We start from the raw sequence: 19,166 nt of genomic DNA, 5'->3' as shown, positions 1-19,166 counted from the left end.
CCTTGTTTCCAAATACTGCAATCATCGCTTGTTTACTGTTTTACTGCTTGTTTACTTCCTGCAATATTACTACCATCAATCGCACGCCAGACAAGCACTTTTCACGGCGCCGTTACTACTGCTCATATTTATTCATACCACTTGTATTTCACTATCTCTTCGCCGAACTAGTGCACCTATACATCTGACAAGTGTATTAGGTGTGTTGGGGACACAAGAGACTTCTTGTATCGTGATTGCAGGGTTGCTTGAGAGGGATATCTTTGAGCTCTTCCTCCCTGAGTTCGATAAACCTTGGGTGATCTACTTAAGGGAAACTTGTTGCTGTTCTACAAACCTCTGCTCTTGGAGGCCCAACACTGTCTACAAGAATAGAAGCACCCGTAGACATCAGTGTTCAAAGCATTCATACTAATAACATTGCCATTAGCCTGCATATAAAGTTCCATAGGTTTTTAAATTTTCTCTTCAAACACCTCATGTCCTAACTCAAGATAAATACTATAAAGATCTCTAATATTTTTGTTGTTTTCCATTAAGCCTAACTAGTGAAAATAAAAACAAGAGACAAAAAGATAAAATTGCAGAATCTAAAGGAGATAGCTTCGAGCACTCACACACCGGCAACAGTGCTAGGAAATAGCTTAGTAGTCGGAGGATGTGAATACCTTTTACCTTACCTCCCCGGCAACGTCGCCAGAAAATAGTCTTGATGTCTACGTGTGCTTCTATTATTGTAGACAGTGTTGGGCCTCCAAGAGCAGAGGTTTGTAGAACAGCAGCAAGTTTCCCTTAAGTGAATCACCCAAGGTTTATCGAACTCGGGGAGGTAGAGGTCAAAGATATCCCTCTCAAGCAACCCCGCAATTAAGATACAAGAAGTCTCTTGTGTCCCCAACACACCTAATACACTTGTCAGATGTATAGGTGCACTAGTTCGGCGAAGAGATAGTGAAATACAAGTAATATAGATGATTATAAGTAGTAATTGCAATCTGAAATAAAAATGGCAGCAAGCGAACATGTAGCGAGAACTTGTTGGAAACGGTGTTTCAATGCTTAGAAACAAGGCCTAGGGATCATACTTTCACTAGTGGACACTCTCAACAATGATCACGTAATTGAATAAATAAATGCTACTCTCAAACACTCTCTTGTTGGATGACAAACACCATTCATTGTGTAGGGCTACAAAGCACACCTCAAGCCGGAGTAAACAAGCTCCACAACTTCATAAAGGAATCACACACGATGCGCACACTCGTCACCATCACACCGTGGAGAGTAACTCCGGAGTTCATATTAAAGTAACCTCTAGAGTGCATAATAGACAAGAGTAACGTCTACATATTCAACTAGATCACAAAGCTCATGATCACATAAAGATCACACCATGGGAGAGAGAGATGAACCATATAGCTACCGGTAGAGCCCTCAGCCTTGGGGGAGAACTACTCCCTCCTCATCATGGGAGACATCAACGACGATGAAGATGGCGATGGAGTCGATGGAGATGGATTCCGGGGCACTTCCCCGTCCCGGCGGCGTGCCGGAACGGAGACTTCGTCCCCCGAACTTGGCTTCGCGATGGCGGCGGCTACGTAACTTTTCGTGGAGGAAGACCGATGCCCTTAGATTTTTCGCATCTGGGAGAATATATAGGCGAAGGGGCAGCGTCGGGGGAGCCAGGGTGTGGCCTCCCCACACCCTGGGCGCGCCAGGAGGGTTGGCCGCGCCACCCTATGGGGTGGCCCCCCTGCTGGCCGTCTCCGACTCTTCTTCGATGTTCTGGAACCCTCCGTGGAAAATAGGGCCGTGGGCTTTTGTTTCGTCCAATTCCGAGAATATTTCCTGTGTAGGATTTCTGAAACCAAAAACAGCAGAAAACAGGAACTGGCACTTCGGCATCTTGTTAATAGGTTAGTCCCGGAAAATGCATAAAAATGGTATAAAGTGTGAATAAAACATGTAGGTATTGTCATAATATAAGCATGGAACATCAGAAATTATAGATACGTTGGAGACGTATCAATAACTCAAAGAATCTATGGATGAATCGTACGATGGAAATTTTACTCGACTCTACGATTCAAGCAAAATCACGGGGACTACTGACATAGGCATCCCGGATGGGCCTACCGAAGAAGGTACCCGGGGTTTACTGAAGGCCAACGACCCGAAGATTATGAAGCCCGGAAGCCCACTAAAGTATCGACTATGGTCAATAGAGATAAATTAGGAATAAAGAGACTTGTAATTACACGGGACGAACTCAAAGAGTCTCCCAGTATTTGTAACTTGTATAACAAGTTCATCTGTTGCTTTAGTAGTTTCACACGAGCTCTTGTCATAGATCCAATCCTGACTTTATTGAACTTGAACTTCACAGCAACATCATCTTCATTTTGTAATGACGGCGGTAGTGGTTCGGTAGGGATGTCCTTATCAAACACAACTCATGGGTCGCGTGTCACAATAGTGGATATATTTTGGGAGCGGTGTTTTGGAACTCCCTCAAACTTTTTCTTAGAAGAAAAAAAAAACACCCTATTGTAGCTGTTGATCCGCTTCCCGTTCTGTCAAGCTGATTTCATATGCTAGGACACCTTTCATTTCTTATTAGTCGAGTAAAAATACATACAATTTGTACGGACAAAACATGTTATAAATGTGTTATACTGTTCGTGCATGCCAGACAAAGATAAACGATTAAATAAGCACATGAGAAAGTCTTAATATGTCAGAGATAGAATGGCACATTGGCACCAATGGCGAGGTACTTTGTGGTACGCGATGACGTATGTGTTATAGTGGTAGGCATACTTGCACACGACGTACGTAGGTATACTTGCGCCTAGACGATCTCTGCGGTGAGGCCTTGGACCTCGAGCTGGAACTTGTCCATGGCGTCCTTGGGCAGGCAGATGGGCACCACCGTGCCCTCCTCCCCCTTGCCGTTCTTGGACCTGGAGAAGTAGTTGGTCACGCCGGGCAACGGCCCCTCGCCGCCCTTGGCCGGCCCGCCGTACACGGGCTCGCCCCACCCGAAGTCCACGCTCTTGAACCCGGCGTGGCTCACGTCGGAGACGATGTACGTCCGGGAGAGCGCGAAGAGGGGCCGGCCACGGAGCACCATCAGGTCCGCCACCGACAGCAGGTAGTCGTACGTCACGGCGGACTTGGCCTTCTTCACCAGCTCCAGCGCGTATCCCAGCCCGCCCGCGCACAGCTCCCCGGCCGTGGTCGCCGCCACGGAGAAGGCGAACGCGTTCCCGTAGAAGCCCTCGGGGAGCGGCACGTCGGCGCGGCCCCGCGCGTTCACGATGAAGGACAGGCGCACCTCCTCGTCGGCGCCGTACCCGAGCGCCGCCGTGCGGCCCAGCCAGATGCAGGCCGCCACCAGCTCGAACCGGGAGCTCCGGCCCATGTGCGGCGGCGCGCGCTGCCGCAGCCCCGCGATCTCGCGTGGCCCGAAGAAGAACGGGACGCGTGCCATGTCGCCGGCCGGCGTCGACAGCATCCTGTCCGCGCCGCCCGCCGGCTCGCTGTACTCGGGGTGCGGGTACGACGGCTGCGGGGGTTGCCGCGCCATGAACATCTCCCTGCCCCACGCCGGCGGCACCGACGGCCCGGGCTCGCCGCGCGCCAGCTCGCAGATGACCTTCTCGAACTCCATGCCGCCCGGCGCGTCCACCATGCAGTGGCAGAACCGCTGCCCGAAGATGAAGCCCCCACACTTGAGCCTCGTCACCTGCAATTCATATGTAACAATTGGGCATCGTTAATTGCTCATCACAATAACTCTGACCGGTATCAGATGACTGCCATGTGTACGTACAACTGTACATACCTGAATGTAGAGCAAGGGGCGGTCGATGACGGGCTCGACGCCGGCGACGGTGGTGGCCTCCAGTAGTATGAACTGCTCGAAGCAGGGGAAGGGCGGGCTCTGCACGTCCCCGAAGTCTTCGGCGGTGAGGTCGGCATCGGCTTCGACGAACATGACGCCCTGCGCCTCGCAGTCCACCACGAGCTTCCTGCCAGCCTCCTCGCGGATGCGGCCGGCGAGCGGGTAGTATGGGACGAGCGCCCTAGCCAGCGCCTCCCGGATTACGGCGGCAGGGTCCACGCCCTGCTTGGATGGGTCGGCGCGGTACAGGTGGATGCCCGAGCTGTAGAACCGCATGCCCTCGGCGTCGTCGAGGTCCGACAGCGCCTTCGTCTCCGTCGGCGTCGGCGCCGCGGGCGACACCAGCACCGGCTCGCCCCGTCGTACCGTGAATGCCGGGAGGATTGGCGACGCCATTGAGTTGAGAGCGAGCTGGCTGGAGATTTTGTGTAGCGTGTGTACTACGTAAGAGCTGAAAGTGTAGTTGGTTGTGGAGATGTGCTGCTGAGTGGAGTGTGTTTTTTAGGACGGGGGACATGATCGACTTTGGGGTTGGTGCCCAATTCCACGGGCAGTGCCGCAGTGGGCACTGGGCAGTAGGTGCACTGCGATCAGTAGTGGGCGCTGGTGGAGTTGCCATTCGGAAGCAAAGACCCAGGACGCACGTGACCAAAGTAGTCATAATTACTCACTCCATTTTTTATTTATACTAGCAAAAGTGCCCGTGCGTTGCATCGGGAAAAATAAATACTCAAACGAACAAATTATCTACGTTGACACTTCTGTTCGTCACCATCGTTCCTTGGTGGTCATGTTTTCTTCTAAACACGACTCTTTTTAAAATAGCGGGCTATAATATATAGCCGCGGAGATTTCTAAAGCTATAAAAGGACCTATAGCTGTGGAGATTTCTGAAGCTATAAAAGGCTATAGCCTGGCTATAGCGGGCTAAGACCATATATCTAATTTGCTAAATAATAGGAAAAAATCAAATATTGCGGCAGCATATAAATCGACTATATGATCAATAATTGACAGCTTGCCATAATAACATTGTCACATAAGAGAGCGCATAACGAAAACATGGTTTACATATAGTTATGTCAAAAACATAGTTCATAGATAGTTAAAGACATAGTTATGTCCAAATATTACAACATCATTATAAGTAATAGCAGTTGATGGTATAGTGGTGTTCATAAATTGGGCCGCTCTGAAAATTTTAGGTTAAATTTTTGGACCCATTGAGCGGGAAGAATGACACTATTAGCTTAAATTGGGACTAAATAGTTATAATTCAGCTATAAACGTCTATTCCATTTAGTCTTTAAAGGCTCTAGCTGTAGCCGCGAGCACCGCGGAAGGCTATAGCCAGACTATACCCGGCTATTTTAAACAAAGATTCACGATGAATATAATCAATCTTAAAAAATTAGATTGCAAACCTCCGTTGCGTCGACTCGTAATACCGCTTGCTTGCAATGATGATGGGAAAAACCCGTGTCTGATCTACACTTGTGCCGCGGACAACGGCCGGTTATTCAAAAAAGATGGACTGGTCAGGTTGTGATTTATTAACTTACACTATTCTGATACAATAATGTCCAACTTTCTCAGCGTCCTCTCAGGTTGATGCCACCAAACTAATTAATTAGAAAATTACGGGCTAAAACGTTGGGAGGTAAAACCGGTAGAGAGAGTTTGCAAACATCAGATTCGAGCATGATATGATTAATATCGTGATTAATATAAAATGGTGCACAAGGAACATACAGTGCCGGCCTCTTCAACATGTGCAGGTGCAAAACAGCTTGCAACATCGGCTTCAGCTTCAGTAGGATCTTCATGATAACTACCAATTCAACAAGCAAATCAGCAGCATCACTTAAGCATATAGAGCAAGCAATCAGCGGCGGGGAAGCGCATAAAAACACACACAATAAAAACTCGAGTCAACAACAAAGCAGACGCAGGAAAAGTACACAGCACATCTAGCAAACATCTCTGTCGCTGAATCTCTCTGTTTTTCTGTCTATATGGCCCCCGACCCACTCATCCCCGCCGGTCTCCTCCCATCCCCGCACGGCCGGCCAAGGATCGGCAGGATCCGCTTCATCACCTTCCCGCCGGTCTCCTCCTAGGCGTGGTTGGGAGTCTCGCCGAGGTCGTAGTCGCCGCTGTGTGTCGTCGCCTTCGCCGCGAGCCAAAGCGCTTGGAGGAGCAGAGCTGGGGTGGCGTATTGGCCTTGGACCAGAAGAAAATCAATCGAATCTCATGCTTGGTTAGGATAGGAGGAGCCGATCGTGTGGATCTTTGTAGCTACTGCTTGCTGCCAAGATCCGTCCATGTCTTCCTCCGGTACCCATCTTCTCGTCCCCGTCCATGCCTGCCTCCTGGCCCCGCTTAGTGGCGCTGAAGTAGGGTGCGGTCGACACCGTCGCTGGCGAGGCGGAGCGTCGATTAAGGAATCGGGGAGAGGGCGCCGATGATCTACGGGATCTACCCAGAGATTTCTTTCTTGATCCAGAACTTTTTCTCCCAAAGTTTCCTTTCTTGATCCAAAAAAAAAATCTATGATTTTTGTGGGAATCGCAGGCACGGGATAAGGCCACATATATGGTCAGATTTTCTTGGGGAAAGGGCAAGAGATTAAACGAAAACCGAGTTGAATCGGTAGTAATCCTGTTTGGTATGAACTCGTTCATGACAGATCTCGGCCTCTCGGGTAGAAAAACACCCGGCGGCTGGTGTATTTTCGAACCGTTTTTCACTTACCGGGTGGCAGAGCGGGTAACATTTACTTTGGTGGGAGGGTAAAACTGTCCAACGAAAAGTTGGACGAAAATTTTGGCAGAAACCTTAGCTCCTTTATTATTAGGTATAGATTATATACTTCACGTTCTGGGTCAGTCAAGTCAAAACTTGGTCAAATTTAAATAAAAATATAGCAAAATATATGAACATCTAAAGTACCAAAGCATATAGTATGAAAAAGTAATTTATAATGATTCTAACAATATGGTCTCTCTGTTTCAATGAACTAGATGAACGCCCGCGCGTTGCTGCGGGACATCTATGGGAACACAAAGGCATACAACTGAAATAAGCATTGATTGACAAAGGTTTGCAAGTGAATTGTTTTTATATTCATAAGAAGCATGATTCCACAAACTCTTAATGTTGCATAAAAATGTACATTTTCCTCAACCCATTTATGGGTATATCAATTCAGTACGGTGTACTTCCCAAATGCATATGGAAAGAAACTTGTCTAAGAAATTGTCAATTATAGCAAATTGTAGAAATAACTATGGCGAACCTACATCTCTGTTTCTATTCCATACTGTCTTCAACCATGCAGAAGAAAGACCTCCCATGTTGTGCTTTAGGAAATAATTGATAATCCACCTGGGATGCAAAATGAATCAGAGATAACAGATGAACACATGCTTGTGCTGTAAAAAAATAAACTATATATTTATATATGCATGCTGATGGTGATATCATCAAATCAATTTTTTTAAATAACGGTTCTCATAGAACACCAAAATAGGCATGTCAGAACAACATGGTTCAAAGGATTATTAGCCACCAAAATATTTGTAAGACGTGTGTTCAGGAATGCCATGAACAACACAAAACAACCAGGAAAATTTAGATATTAAATAGACATATATTGTGCAAACATGGTCATATAATTCACACCTGAAGTATATGTGTCGCGTAGCCGAGTTAATTCGTATCATATACTGTGCAAAGATGGTCATATAATTCACACCTAAAGTATACAGTATGTGCTATGTAGCCTAGTTAACTCGTATGTATACACGAAAGAACATAGCAAAGATGTACCAGAAATATTATAGCAGAACAATTCAGTTCTTCATTGACAACCACGCTACTGCGTAGTTCAAGGTTAATATACACCACCACTTAATAAACTTGTTAACCAACGTTTTGATAGAATCGTCAACCATAGAAATAACAAACATAAGAATAGAAATGAAGTGATTGCATGTCCAGGTTGGATTAATAGACATAGAAGATTAGTTGATGGAATCAGTGCCTTAAAGGTCTTTAGATATGCAGATTACATGATATATGACCATAAAGAAATAAGGAAAATACATACATATATCTGAATTGGATATCCCTTCGTTTGTGTATGTATATAGAAACCGAATATGCCCAGCAGAATTTGTGCACAAATGCTGCAATAGATAGAATTGACATGTAAACATGTGAATCATTCAGAAAACTTGTAGTGGTCCTAAAAGGGCAAAGAGATGAGTATAACATAAGGTGCAAAAGACAATCGACGTGGTAACAGTGCCTGCCATCGGTGAGGGAGAACCTCATGTGCTCTGGCGACGCAATAGGCGACGCGGGAGCCCCGCCCGTCGCTGCTCCGGCAGCCGGCGGCCAGAGCCCACCCCCAGCCACATCCCCCGCCGCCTCCGCCTCGCCTAGCCAAAGCCCTCTCCTGCTCGCCACCTCCGCGGCTGCTCCGCCCGGCGGCGGTCCCTCCGAAGGCCCGCTTCCTGCGGTCGGCGGTGCTGCAACCTCCAGCCGCCTCCGCTCACGTCGCTGCGTAGTGCCAGGTGAGGTGTTCCAAGGTTTCGTCCTCTCCCGTTTCGCCTCCCTGGTCACCGTCTCCCCGCGTTTTCCTTTGATCTTGGGTGAGATCTGGGTGACCCCGCCCTTCGTCTCGCCCTGTTTCTCCGTGACCACCATGGGAGAGATCCTCTCCTTCCTCTGCGGGTCCGACGGTCGCCTTTCTCCCTCCGCCGTTGCTACCAACGTTTTTCACGTCCTCGTCGCTTCGCCGGCGGTTGCTTCCTTCATCGTCTCCGCCGGGCCGAAGCACTGCGAGCGTTTTGGCCTTGGTTTCCATGGTTCGCTCGGCTCTGCGGTGGGGGCCGCTGCCGAGCTATCCGAGGCTGCCCCACCTGTCATCCGCTCGCATGCGCGTCGCAGACGTCGCTCAAAACTTGTTTGGTCGCGTCTTCCCGCGTTTTCGGTTGGGTTTGGTGGAGAGGGTTTATTACCGCTGCCCCGTGCCCATATTTTGGCAAGCCCTTCGTCGCCGAACGCCGTCCCGTCAGAGGTCTCTTCCTCCTTCAAGGAAGACGCGTTCTCTGCGCCCCTATCTCCCTCCACCGGAGTCCCGCGGCCTGCCCATGCTGCTCTCGAGTCCAGCGCCATCCCAGGATCTCCGGCAGCACGATCGTCTGCTGAGATCAATGCGCTCACCAGCCCCGCTCCCCGCTCCTATTTGGAGGCCGCTCGGTGCCCGGCTGCTCCCCAACCCAAGACACCGTCCCCCCCCTCTAAACCCTAAACCTGAGCCTTGACGGCTGTTTTCGCTGTCTCTCCTCCCTCCACCTGGTGCGTGAGTGCCGTGATCCAATCCGCTGCCGTGGTTGTGGCCGATCGGGCCACCGGCTCCGCGAGTGCACAATGCCATTCCCGCAACCCACCTTTGTGCCCACCGTCACCACTCCTCCGCCGCCGGCCGCGCCGCGTCGCCCCGCTACGCCTTACCCCTCGGCCCTCCCATCGCAGCTCCCCTTCTGCGTTGGTGGCCGCCGTGCGCGCTCGGCGTCTCCGGCGAGGCGTGCTAGCCCTCTCTTTGAGGTTGGCGAGTCCTCGCGCCAGAACGCGGCCCCGGCGGTTGAGAGGGTGATCCCCATGGTGGAGCCGCCTCGCCACGGTCTCCCCGATCCTGGGCCCCTTGCTGATGACGAGGAGGAGGTCGAGTCGGACGACTCCGCTTTCGAGCCTCCTGCAGAAGTTTTCGTGCCGCCCGGTGACATGGAGGCCGCGCGTCGCATGGCGGTCGTGTTCATCGACGCGCTCCCTCCCTTCACCTCTCCCTCAAGTGCTTTCGCGGAAGCCATCTTCACTGAGCTCCCGAGTCTGCACGTCACTGGCGTGGGCTCGTCGATCGGCGACCTCTACGCGCGGTTTCTGTCGGAAGAGGACCGTGAGTTAGCCATGCTCCACCAGCCGTTTCACCTGGATGGCGCCACCTTTCACCTTGTGCGCGAGGAAGAGGCTGATCGCATCCCGTGCGACATGCCGTGGGTGGCGCTCGTCCTGGCCCGACGCGTGCCGGTCGAGCATCTGAGCAACCTCGGCGTCGCCGCCTCCTTCAGCTCCTTTGGGGAAACCCTGGAGGTGGATGCGGCCTCCATCTCCGGCACGGACTGCGCGGTTGTGCGCGCTGTTGTTCGCCTCAAACGCGAGCGCTTCGTCCCAAACGAGGTGCTCCTCTCCCGCAAACCCTGGGACTCGCGTCTGATCTCTATCCGCAAGATCCGTGTCCGGCGGCTGCGGGGCTCTTACGACAGCGACGGGGAGTACGTGCCCTTCTTTCGCATGCCCCGCCGCCCCTCTTTCACCGTCGCCACGGCGGGCTGCCGCTCGTTCCAGCGCGGCTCCCCCTGCTCCTCATGCGGATGACGAGTCGCGTGGTGAGCGTGGTGGAGGCGACCGTGACGATGCCCTTGACAGCCATGCTGCTCTCCTCGCCATGCTGGACAGCATGGCCAGCTCACCAGGTGGCTCCCTGCCCTCCCCACCCCGGTCCTCGTCCTCCTCGGCTTCCCTGACCATCACCCGGTGCTCCGTGGTGGGCTCGGAAGGGGGCGCCGACTCGCTCCGCTCTGGCCCACCCCTCGCTGTCACCAGACGCCGTGGCGTGGTGATCACGGAGCTTGACTCCGACTCCGATGCTCCTCCCTTGGCCAGCGCAGGTGGCGCTGCGCCAGTGCCTCCTCCTCCTCAAGTCAAGTGGAGCTCTCGTCTGGCTCTTAAGGAGCCCCCGCACTACGAGCCCGTCGAAGCCCGTGCCATGAAGCTGCGCGGCCTGAAGGACTGATGGCGTGTACAGCACACGTCCGTTGGGAACCCCAAGAGAAAGGTATGATGCGTACAGTAGCAAGTTTTCCCTCAGAAAGAAACCAAGGTTTATCGAACCAGGAGGAGCCAAGAAGCACGTTGAAGGTTGATGGCGGCGGGATGTAGTGCGGCGCAACACCAGGGATTCCGACGCCAACGTGGAACCTGCACAACACAACCAAAGTACTTTGCCCCAACGAAACGAGTGAGGTTGTCAATCTCACCGGCTTGCTGTAACAAAGGATTAGATGTATAGTGTGGATGATGATTGTTTGCGAGAAAACGATAAAACAAGTATTGCGATAGATTGTATTCGATGTAAAAGAATGGACCGGGGTCCACGAGTTCACTAGAGGTGTCTCTCCCATAAGATAAATAGCATGTTGGGTGAACAAATTACAGTCGGGCAATTGACAAATAGAGAGGGCATGACAATGCACATACATGATATGATAAGTATTGTGAGATTTAATTGGGCATTACGACAAAGTACATAGACCGCTATCCGAGCATGCATCTATGCCTAAAAAGTCCACCTTCGAGTTATCATCCGAACCCCTTCCAGTATTAAGTTGCAAACAACGGACAATTGCATTAAGTATGGTGCGTAATGTAATCAATAACTACATCCTCGGACATAGCATCAATGTTTTATCCCTAGTGGCAACAGCACATCCACAACCTTAGAACTTTCCGTCACTTGTCCCGGATTTAATGGAGGCATGAACCCACTATCGAGCATAAATACTCCCTCTTGGAGTTAAGAGTAAAAACTTGGCCAGAGCCTCTACTAATAACGGAGAGCATGCAAGATCATAAACAACACATAGGTAATAGATTGATAATCAACATAACATAGTATTCTCTATCCATCGGATCCCGACAAACACAACATATAGAATTACGAGATAGATGATCTTGATCATGTTAGGCAGCTCACAAGATCCGACAATGAAGCACATAAGGAGAAGACGACCATCTAGCTACTGCTATGGACCCATAGTCCGGGGGTGAACTACTCACTCATCACTCCGGAGGCGATCATGGCGATGAAGAGTCCTCCGGGAGATGATTCCCCTCTCCGGCGGGGTGCCGGAGGCGATCTCTCGAATCCCCCGAGATGGGATTGGCGGCGGCGGCATCTCAGTAAGGTTTTCCGTATCGTGGCTCTCGGTACTGGGGGTTTCGCGACGAAGGCTTTAAGTAGGCGGAAGGGCAACGCGGGGGGCCACACGAGGGCCCCACACACTAGGGCCACGCGGCCAAGACCTGGGCCGCGCCGCCCTGTTGTGGCGGCGCCTCGTGGCCCCACTTCCTTTCCCCCTCGGTCTTCTGGAAGCTTCGTGCAAAAATAGGACCCCGGGCGTTGATTTCGTCCAATTCCGAGAATATTTCCTTTGTAGGATTTCTGAAACCAAAAACAGCAGAAAACAACAAGCGGCTCTTCGGCATCTCGTTAATAGGTTAGTGCCGGAAAATGCATAAATACGACATATAATGTGTATAAAACATGTAGATATCATCAATAATGTGGCATGGAACATAAGAAATTATCGATACGTCGGAGACGTATCGGCATCCCCAAGCTTAGTTCTCGCTCGTCCCGAGCAGGTAAACGATAACAAAGATAATTTATGGAGTGACATGCCATCATAACCTTGATCATACTATTGTAAGCATATGTAATGAATGCAGCGATCAAAAACAATGGTAATGACATGAGCAAACAAATGAATCATAAAGCAAAGACTTTTCATGAATAGTACTTCAAGACAAGCATCAATAAGTCTTGCATAAGAGTTAACTCATAAAGCAATAAATCAAAGTAAAGGTATTGAAGCAACACAAAGGAAGATTAAGTTTCAGCGGTTGCTTTCAACTTGTAACATGTATATCTCATGGATAATTGTCAACATAGAGTAATATAACAAATGCAATATGCAAGTATGTAGGAATCAATGCACAGTTCACACAAGTGTTTGCTTCTTGATGTGGAGAGAGATAGGTGAACTGACTCAACATAAAAGTAAAAGAAAGGCCCTTCGCGAGAGGAAGCAGGATTAAATCATGTGCTAGAGCTTTTTAAGTTTTGAAATCATATAGAGAGCATAAAAGTAAAGTTTTGAGAGGTGTTTGTTGTTGTCAACGAATGGTAGCGGGTACTCTAACTACCTCATCAACCAGACTTTCAAGAGCGGCTCCCATGAAGGACGTTATCTCTACCAGCAAGGTAGATCATCCCTCTTCTCTTTTGTTTACACATGTACTTTAGTTTCATTTATATTTTTTTATTTTTTAGATGACACTCCTCCCCACCTTTTCTTTCTCAAGCCATGGCTAACCGAATCCTCGGGTGCCTTCCAACAATCTCATACCATGGAGGAGTGTCTATTTGCAAAATTAAGTTGCTTACTGATGAATCGAGCAAAACATGTGAAGAGAATTATTAATGCAAGTTAATTAATTGGGGCTGGGAACCCCATTGCCGACTCTTTTTGCAAAGTTATTGGATAAGCGGATATGCCACTAGTCCATTGGTGAAAGTCTGTCAAAAGTAAATGACAAGATCGAAAGATAAAACACCACATACTTCCTCATGAGCTATAAAACATTGACACAAATAAGAGATAATAGCTTTTGAATTGTTTAAAGGTAGCACATGAAGTATTTGCTTGGAATGGCGGAGAAATACCACATAGTAGGTAGGTATGGTGGACACAAATGGCATAGTGGTTGGCTCAAGGATTTTGGATGCATGAGAAGTATTCCCTCTCGATACATGGTTTAGGCTAGCAAGGTTATTTGAAACAAACACAAGGATGAACCGGTGCAGCAAAACTCACATAAAAGACATATTGTAAACATTATAAGACTCTACACCGTCTTCCTTGTTGTTCAAAACTCAATACTAGAAATTATCTAGACTTTAGAGAGACCAATTATGCAAACCAAATTTTAGCAAGCTCTATGTATTTCTTCATTAATGGGTGCAAAGTATATGATGCAAGAGCTTAAACATGAGCACAACAATTCCCAAGTATCAAATTATTCAAGACATTTTAGAATTACTACATGTAGCATTTCCCGATTCCAACCATATAACAATTTAACGAAGAAGATTCAACCTTCGCCATGAATACTATGAGTAAAGCCTAAGGACATATTTGTCCATATGCAACGAGCGGAGCGTGTCTCTCTCCCACACAATGAATGCTAGGATCCATTTTATTCAAACAAAAACAAAAACAAAAACAAAAACAAACCGACGCTCCAAGCAAAGCACATAAGATGTGACTGAATAAAATATAGTTTCGGGGAGGAACTTGATGATGTTGTCGATGAAGAAGGGGATGCCTTGGGCATCCCCAAGCTTAGACGCTTGAGTCTTCTTAAAATATGCAGGGGTGAACCACCGGGGCATCCCCAAGCTTAGAGCTTTCACTCCTCTTGATCATAGTATATCATACTCCTCTCTTGACCCTTGAAAACTTCCTTCACACCAAACTTCAAGCAAACTCATTAGAGGGTTAGTGCACAATCAAAAATTCACATGTTCAGAGGTGACACAATCATTCTCAACACTTCTGAACATTGCACAAATCTACTGGACATTAATGAATCAAAAAATTCATCCAACATAGCAAAAGAGGCAATGCGAAATAAAAGGCAGAATCTGTCAAAAACAGAACAGTCTGTAAAGACGAACCTGGAAGGGGCACTTAACTTGCTCAAACGGAAAAACTCAAAACTAATGAAAGTTGCGTACATATCTGAGGATCACGCACGTAAATTTGCAGATTTTTTGATTTTTTACGAGAGACTTCTGCGCGAATTCGTGACAGACAAGCAATGCTGTTTACGTGCAGCAATCCAAATCTAGCATCAACTTTACCATAGAGACTTTACTTGGCACAAAAACATGATAAGGAGAGGTTGCTACAGTAGTAAACAACTTCCAAGACTCAAATATAAAATAAAGTACTGTAGCAAAAACATGGGTTGTCTCCCATAAGCGCTTTTCTTTAACGCCTTTCAGCTAGGCGCAGAAAGTGTGAATCAAGTATTATCAAGAGATGAAGCATCGACATTCTTACCAGGGGTGTTGGTAGTTGCCTCAACAATGCATGTTATCTTATCTATGTAAGTTTCAGAGGCTCCCTTTTCATTACTCTTAGGCTTGCTATTCTCATTAAACAAATTTTCGGGAACAATCCAATCATAATTCTTTTCTAGTGCCTCGAACATTCCTGCGAGCTTGCAAGGTATTGATGTCTTAATATCCCCTACATCATTAATATTATTAGTGTACTTTATTCTATCAATGTCCATCTTTTCAAGGGTACTAGCAAAGTTGGTGCAAGAACCAAGCATCTTATATTTAATAAAGACTTTTCTAGCCTCTCTTGCTACACCACCAAATTCTTTAAGAAGGGTTTCTAAGACAAAATCTTTCTTTTCTCCTTCCTCCATATCAGAGAGTGTAAGAAACATATGCTGAAGTATAGGATTGAGATTAACAAATTTAGTTTCCAACATGTGTACTAAAGAAGCAGCAGCAATTTCATAAGTAGGAGCAAGTTCTACCAAGTGTCTATCTTCAAAATCTTCAGTGGTACTAACATGAGTGAAAAAATCTTCTATATTATCTCTTCCAATTATAGACCCTCGTCCCTACCGGTATGTCTTTTAGAGTCTACTTAGGAGGAAACATGATGAAATAAACAAAAAGTAAATAAAGTAAATGCAAGTAACTAATTTTTTTGTGTTTTTGATATAGAGAGCAAGACAGTAAATAAAGTAAAGCTAGCAACTAATTTTTTTGTGTTTTGATTTAAGTGCAGCAAACAAAGTAGTAAATAAAATAAAGCAAGACAAAAACAAAGTAAAGAGATTGGATTGTGGAGACTCCCCTTGCGGCGTTTCTTGATCTCTCCGACAACGGCGCCGGAAAATATGCTTGATGGCGTGTACAGCACACGTCCGTTGGGAACCCCAAGAGGAAGGTATGATGCGTACGGTAGCAAGTTTTCCCTCGGAAAGAAACCAAGGTTTATCGAACCGAGGAGGAGCCAAGAAGCACGTTGAAGGTTGATGGCGGCGGGATGTAGTGCGGCGCAACACCGGGGATTCGGCGCCAACGTGGAACCTGCACAACACAACCAAAGTACTTTGCCCCAACGAAACAGGTGAGGTTGTCAATCTCACCGGCTTGCTGTAACAAAGGATTAGATGTATAGTGTGGATGATGATTGTTTGCGAGAAAACAGTAAAACAAGTATTGCGATAGATTGTATTCGATGTAAAAGAATGGACCGGGGTCCACGAGTTCACTAGAGGTGTCTCTCCCATAAGATAAATAGCATGTTGGGTGAACAAATTACGGTCGGGCAATTGACAAATAGAGAGGGCATGACAATGCACATACATGATATGATAAGTATTGTGAGATTTAATTGGGCATTACGACAAAGTACATAGACCGCTATCCGAGCATGCATCTATGCCTAAAAAGTCCACCTTCGAGGTTATCATCCGAACCCCTTCCGGTATTAAGTTGCAAACAACGAGACAATTGCATTAAGTATGGTGCGTAATGTAATCAATAACTACATCCTCGGACATAGCATCAATGTTTTATCCCTAGTGGCAACAGCACATCCACAACCTTAGAACTTTACATCACTTGTCCCGGATTTAATGGAGGCATGAACCCACTATCGAGCATAAATACTCCCTCTTGGAGTTAAGAGTAAAAACTTGGCCAGAGCCTCTACTAATAACGGAGAGCATGCAAGATCATAAACAACACATAGGTAATAGATTGATAATCAACATAACATAGTATTCTCTATCCATCGGATCCCGACAAACACAACATATAGAATTACGAGATAGATGATCTTGATCATGTTAGGCAGCTCACAAGATCCAACAATGAAGCACATAAGGAGAAGACGACCATCTAGCTACTGCTATGGACCCATAGTCCAGGGGTGAACTACTCACTCATCACTCCGGAGGCGATCATGGCGGTGAAGAGTCCTCCGGGAGATGATTCCCCTCTCCGGCGAGGTGCCGGAGGCGATCTCCGAATCCCCGAGATGGGATTGGCGGCAGCGGCGTCTCGGTAAGGTTTTCCGTATCGTGGCTCTCGGTGCTGGGGGTTTCGCGACGAAGGCTTTAAGTAGGCGGAAGGGCAGCGCGAGGGGCCACACGAGGGCCCCACACGCCAGGGCCGCGCGGCCAAGGCCCGGGCCGCGCCGCCTGTTGTGGCGGCGCCTCGTGGCCCCACTTCCTTTCCCCTCGGTCTTACGGAAGCTTCGTGCAAAAATAGGACCACAGGCGTTGATTTCGTCCAATTCGAGAATATTTCCTTTGTAGGATTTACTGAAACCAAAAACAGCGAAAACGACAGCGGCTCTTCGGCATCTCGTTAATAGGTTAGTGCCGGAAAATGCATAAATACGACATATAATGTGTATAAAACATGTAGATATCATCAATAATGTGGCATGGAACATAAGAAATTATCGATACGTCGGAGACGTATCAAGGGCAGCACTGGGGAGCCGCACCTGCGGCAGCCGCATGCCGGTGCACAAGCACAACACCCCTTTCCGCGCACGCCAAGCCGCTCCGCAAGCGCGTTGTTGCTGCGCTTGCGGCCTCCATCCGCGCCTCTGCCACGTCGGTGCCTTCCAGGTGACGATGTGTAGTACGCCACGCGTGTGCCACGGCGACGGAAACCATCCGTCCGCGTCGTGTTTATCTCTCCCCGTGTTGTGTCTTTCCGATCCGTGTAGTCTTAGCGTGTGTGCGTGTGTTCCGCTGTGTTCTTCCCTTTGTAATCCCCGTGTCCCCGCTCGGTGTTCATCGTTTTAATGATTAGTGCCTTCCGTGATATTACCATCGAATCCCGGAACACGCAGGGGTTGGGCTGTCTTAAGAAATGCCCCGTGGTCCGCGACTCGATCTCCTCCGCTAACCCTCCATCATCTGCGCGCTCAATAGACCAAGTCGGGCGTCTTGACCGCTCTCGTTCTCTCTAGTTTCCTCCTTCCAATCTCTCCTGCTTCGAAACCGTCGACGCGTCGAAGCTCCGGTGGCATTCTCACGGCTGGGACGATGGTCTCTACCTCGGTTTCTGCTCACCGCCGCCATTTTTCGCTCACTCTAACGCTCCAATCTTCCCTCTCCGACCTCGTTTTCGGCGGTTACCAATGTCTACGCACCCGCAAACCACGCCCCGTCGCCGGAGTTCCTAGAGGAGTTCGAAACCTTGGCCCTCTCTTCCCCATCCCCGGTTAATAATCGGCGATTTCAATCTCCTACGTGATCCCTCGATAAGAATAACGCGAATTTTGACGTCTCCTTGGCCTCTCCTTCAACGATTCTATCCGTAAGCTAGCCCTCTTCGAGCCCCCCTCGTCGGACCGGTTGTATACTTGGTCCAACAAACGCGACACGCCCGTCCTCGCCCCGCCTCGACCGCGCCTCTTTCAGCCATCGGAACTTGGCTCTCCCGAATTCCTCTCTCTCCTCCTCCCGCATCCAACCTCCGGATCATTTCCCTCTCATGGTCACGGCCTCCACCTCCATCCCTCGAACGCGCTGTTTTCGTTTTTCGAAAACGCCCGGCTCAAAGATCCTCTCTTCCTCCAAACTACCCTCCCTTCTTGGCACTCTCCTCCGCGTGTGCCGATGCGGCTGGGGACCTTGCGGCCCGCCCGAGTCCTTCAGCTCCGCTGCCAAGGTCTGGAAACGCTCCCACCGTTTTAATCCCAAATTCGAGAATAACTGTGTTTTCTTGATTGATATTCTGGTCCTTTTCGAGGAGACCCGCTCACTCTCCTCGGATGAGCTCCCCGCTTCGTGTCTCCCGCAGGTCTACCTTGGAGCGGCTGGTTCTCGCTCGCGCCGCGTACCGGAAAGCGACGTGGGATGTTCCGCGCCATTGTGGAGGGCGACGAGAACTCCAAGTTCTTCCACGCGCGGCCTCCCAGCGCCTCCGACGAACAACATCCGCGTCCCGGACGTTGCCGGTGCGACGGTCGCCACACACGAGGGCCAAAACCGCGGCTCTCCACTCCTTCTACCTCAACCTGCTTGGTCGTCGCTCCACGTGCACCGGGATTTCGACATGCGGAGCTCTACACCGGCCTGCGTGCGTGTCAACGGCGCCGAGCCTCGTCAACGCCTTCTCCGCGGAAGAAATCCAAAAGGCCACCACTTCCCCTCGGACCGCCTAGCGCCCTCGGGCCTAATGGCATTGGGCCCGGTCTCCGGGCCGCGTGGGATCTCGGCCCGCCCCGGGTGCCCGGAGCCGCCCGTTTGGTCAATCCCGCTCCCGCTCAGCCGACTTGGAGAGAATCAG

The 19,166-nt window shown here is 49.1% G+C and overlaps 1 protein-coding gene across 1 annotated transcript; it reads right to left on the bottom strand.

Moving 5' to 3' along the window:
- Window positions 1-2,593: 2,593 nt before the first annotated feature.
- On the bottom strand, window positions 2,594-4,306 carry LOC124706171 (benzyl alcohol O-benzoyltransferase-like). The gene is made up of 2 exons (XM_047237826.1): window positions 3,851-4,306; window positions 2,594-3,751 (listed from the first exon to the last, which is right to left on the bottom strand). Exons 1-2 carry the CDS (start codon window positions 4,304-4,306, stop codon window positions 2,855-2,857), a joined length of 1,353 nt encoding a protein of 450 aa, XP_047093782.1. The 3' UTR covers window positions 2,594-2,854.
- Between the last annotated feature and the right edge of the window lie 14,860 nt (window positions 4,307-19,166).

This window comes from Lolium rigidum, chromosome 4, assembly GCF_022539505.1.
Source record: "Lolium rigidum isolate FL_2022 chromosome 4, APGP_CSIRO_Lrig_0.1, whole genome shotgun sequence".
In the NCBI taxonomy this organism is placed as follows: domain Eukaryota; kingdom Viridiplantae; phylum Streptophyta; class Magnoliopsida; order Poales; family Poaceae; genus Lolium; species Lolium rigidum.
The sequence above is the reverse complement of the archived record's forward strand: the minus strand, read 5'-3'. Positions and strand labels throughout refer to the sequence as shown.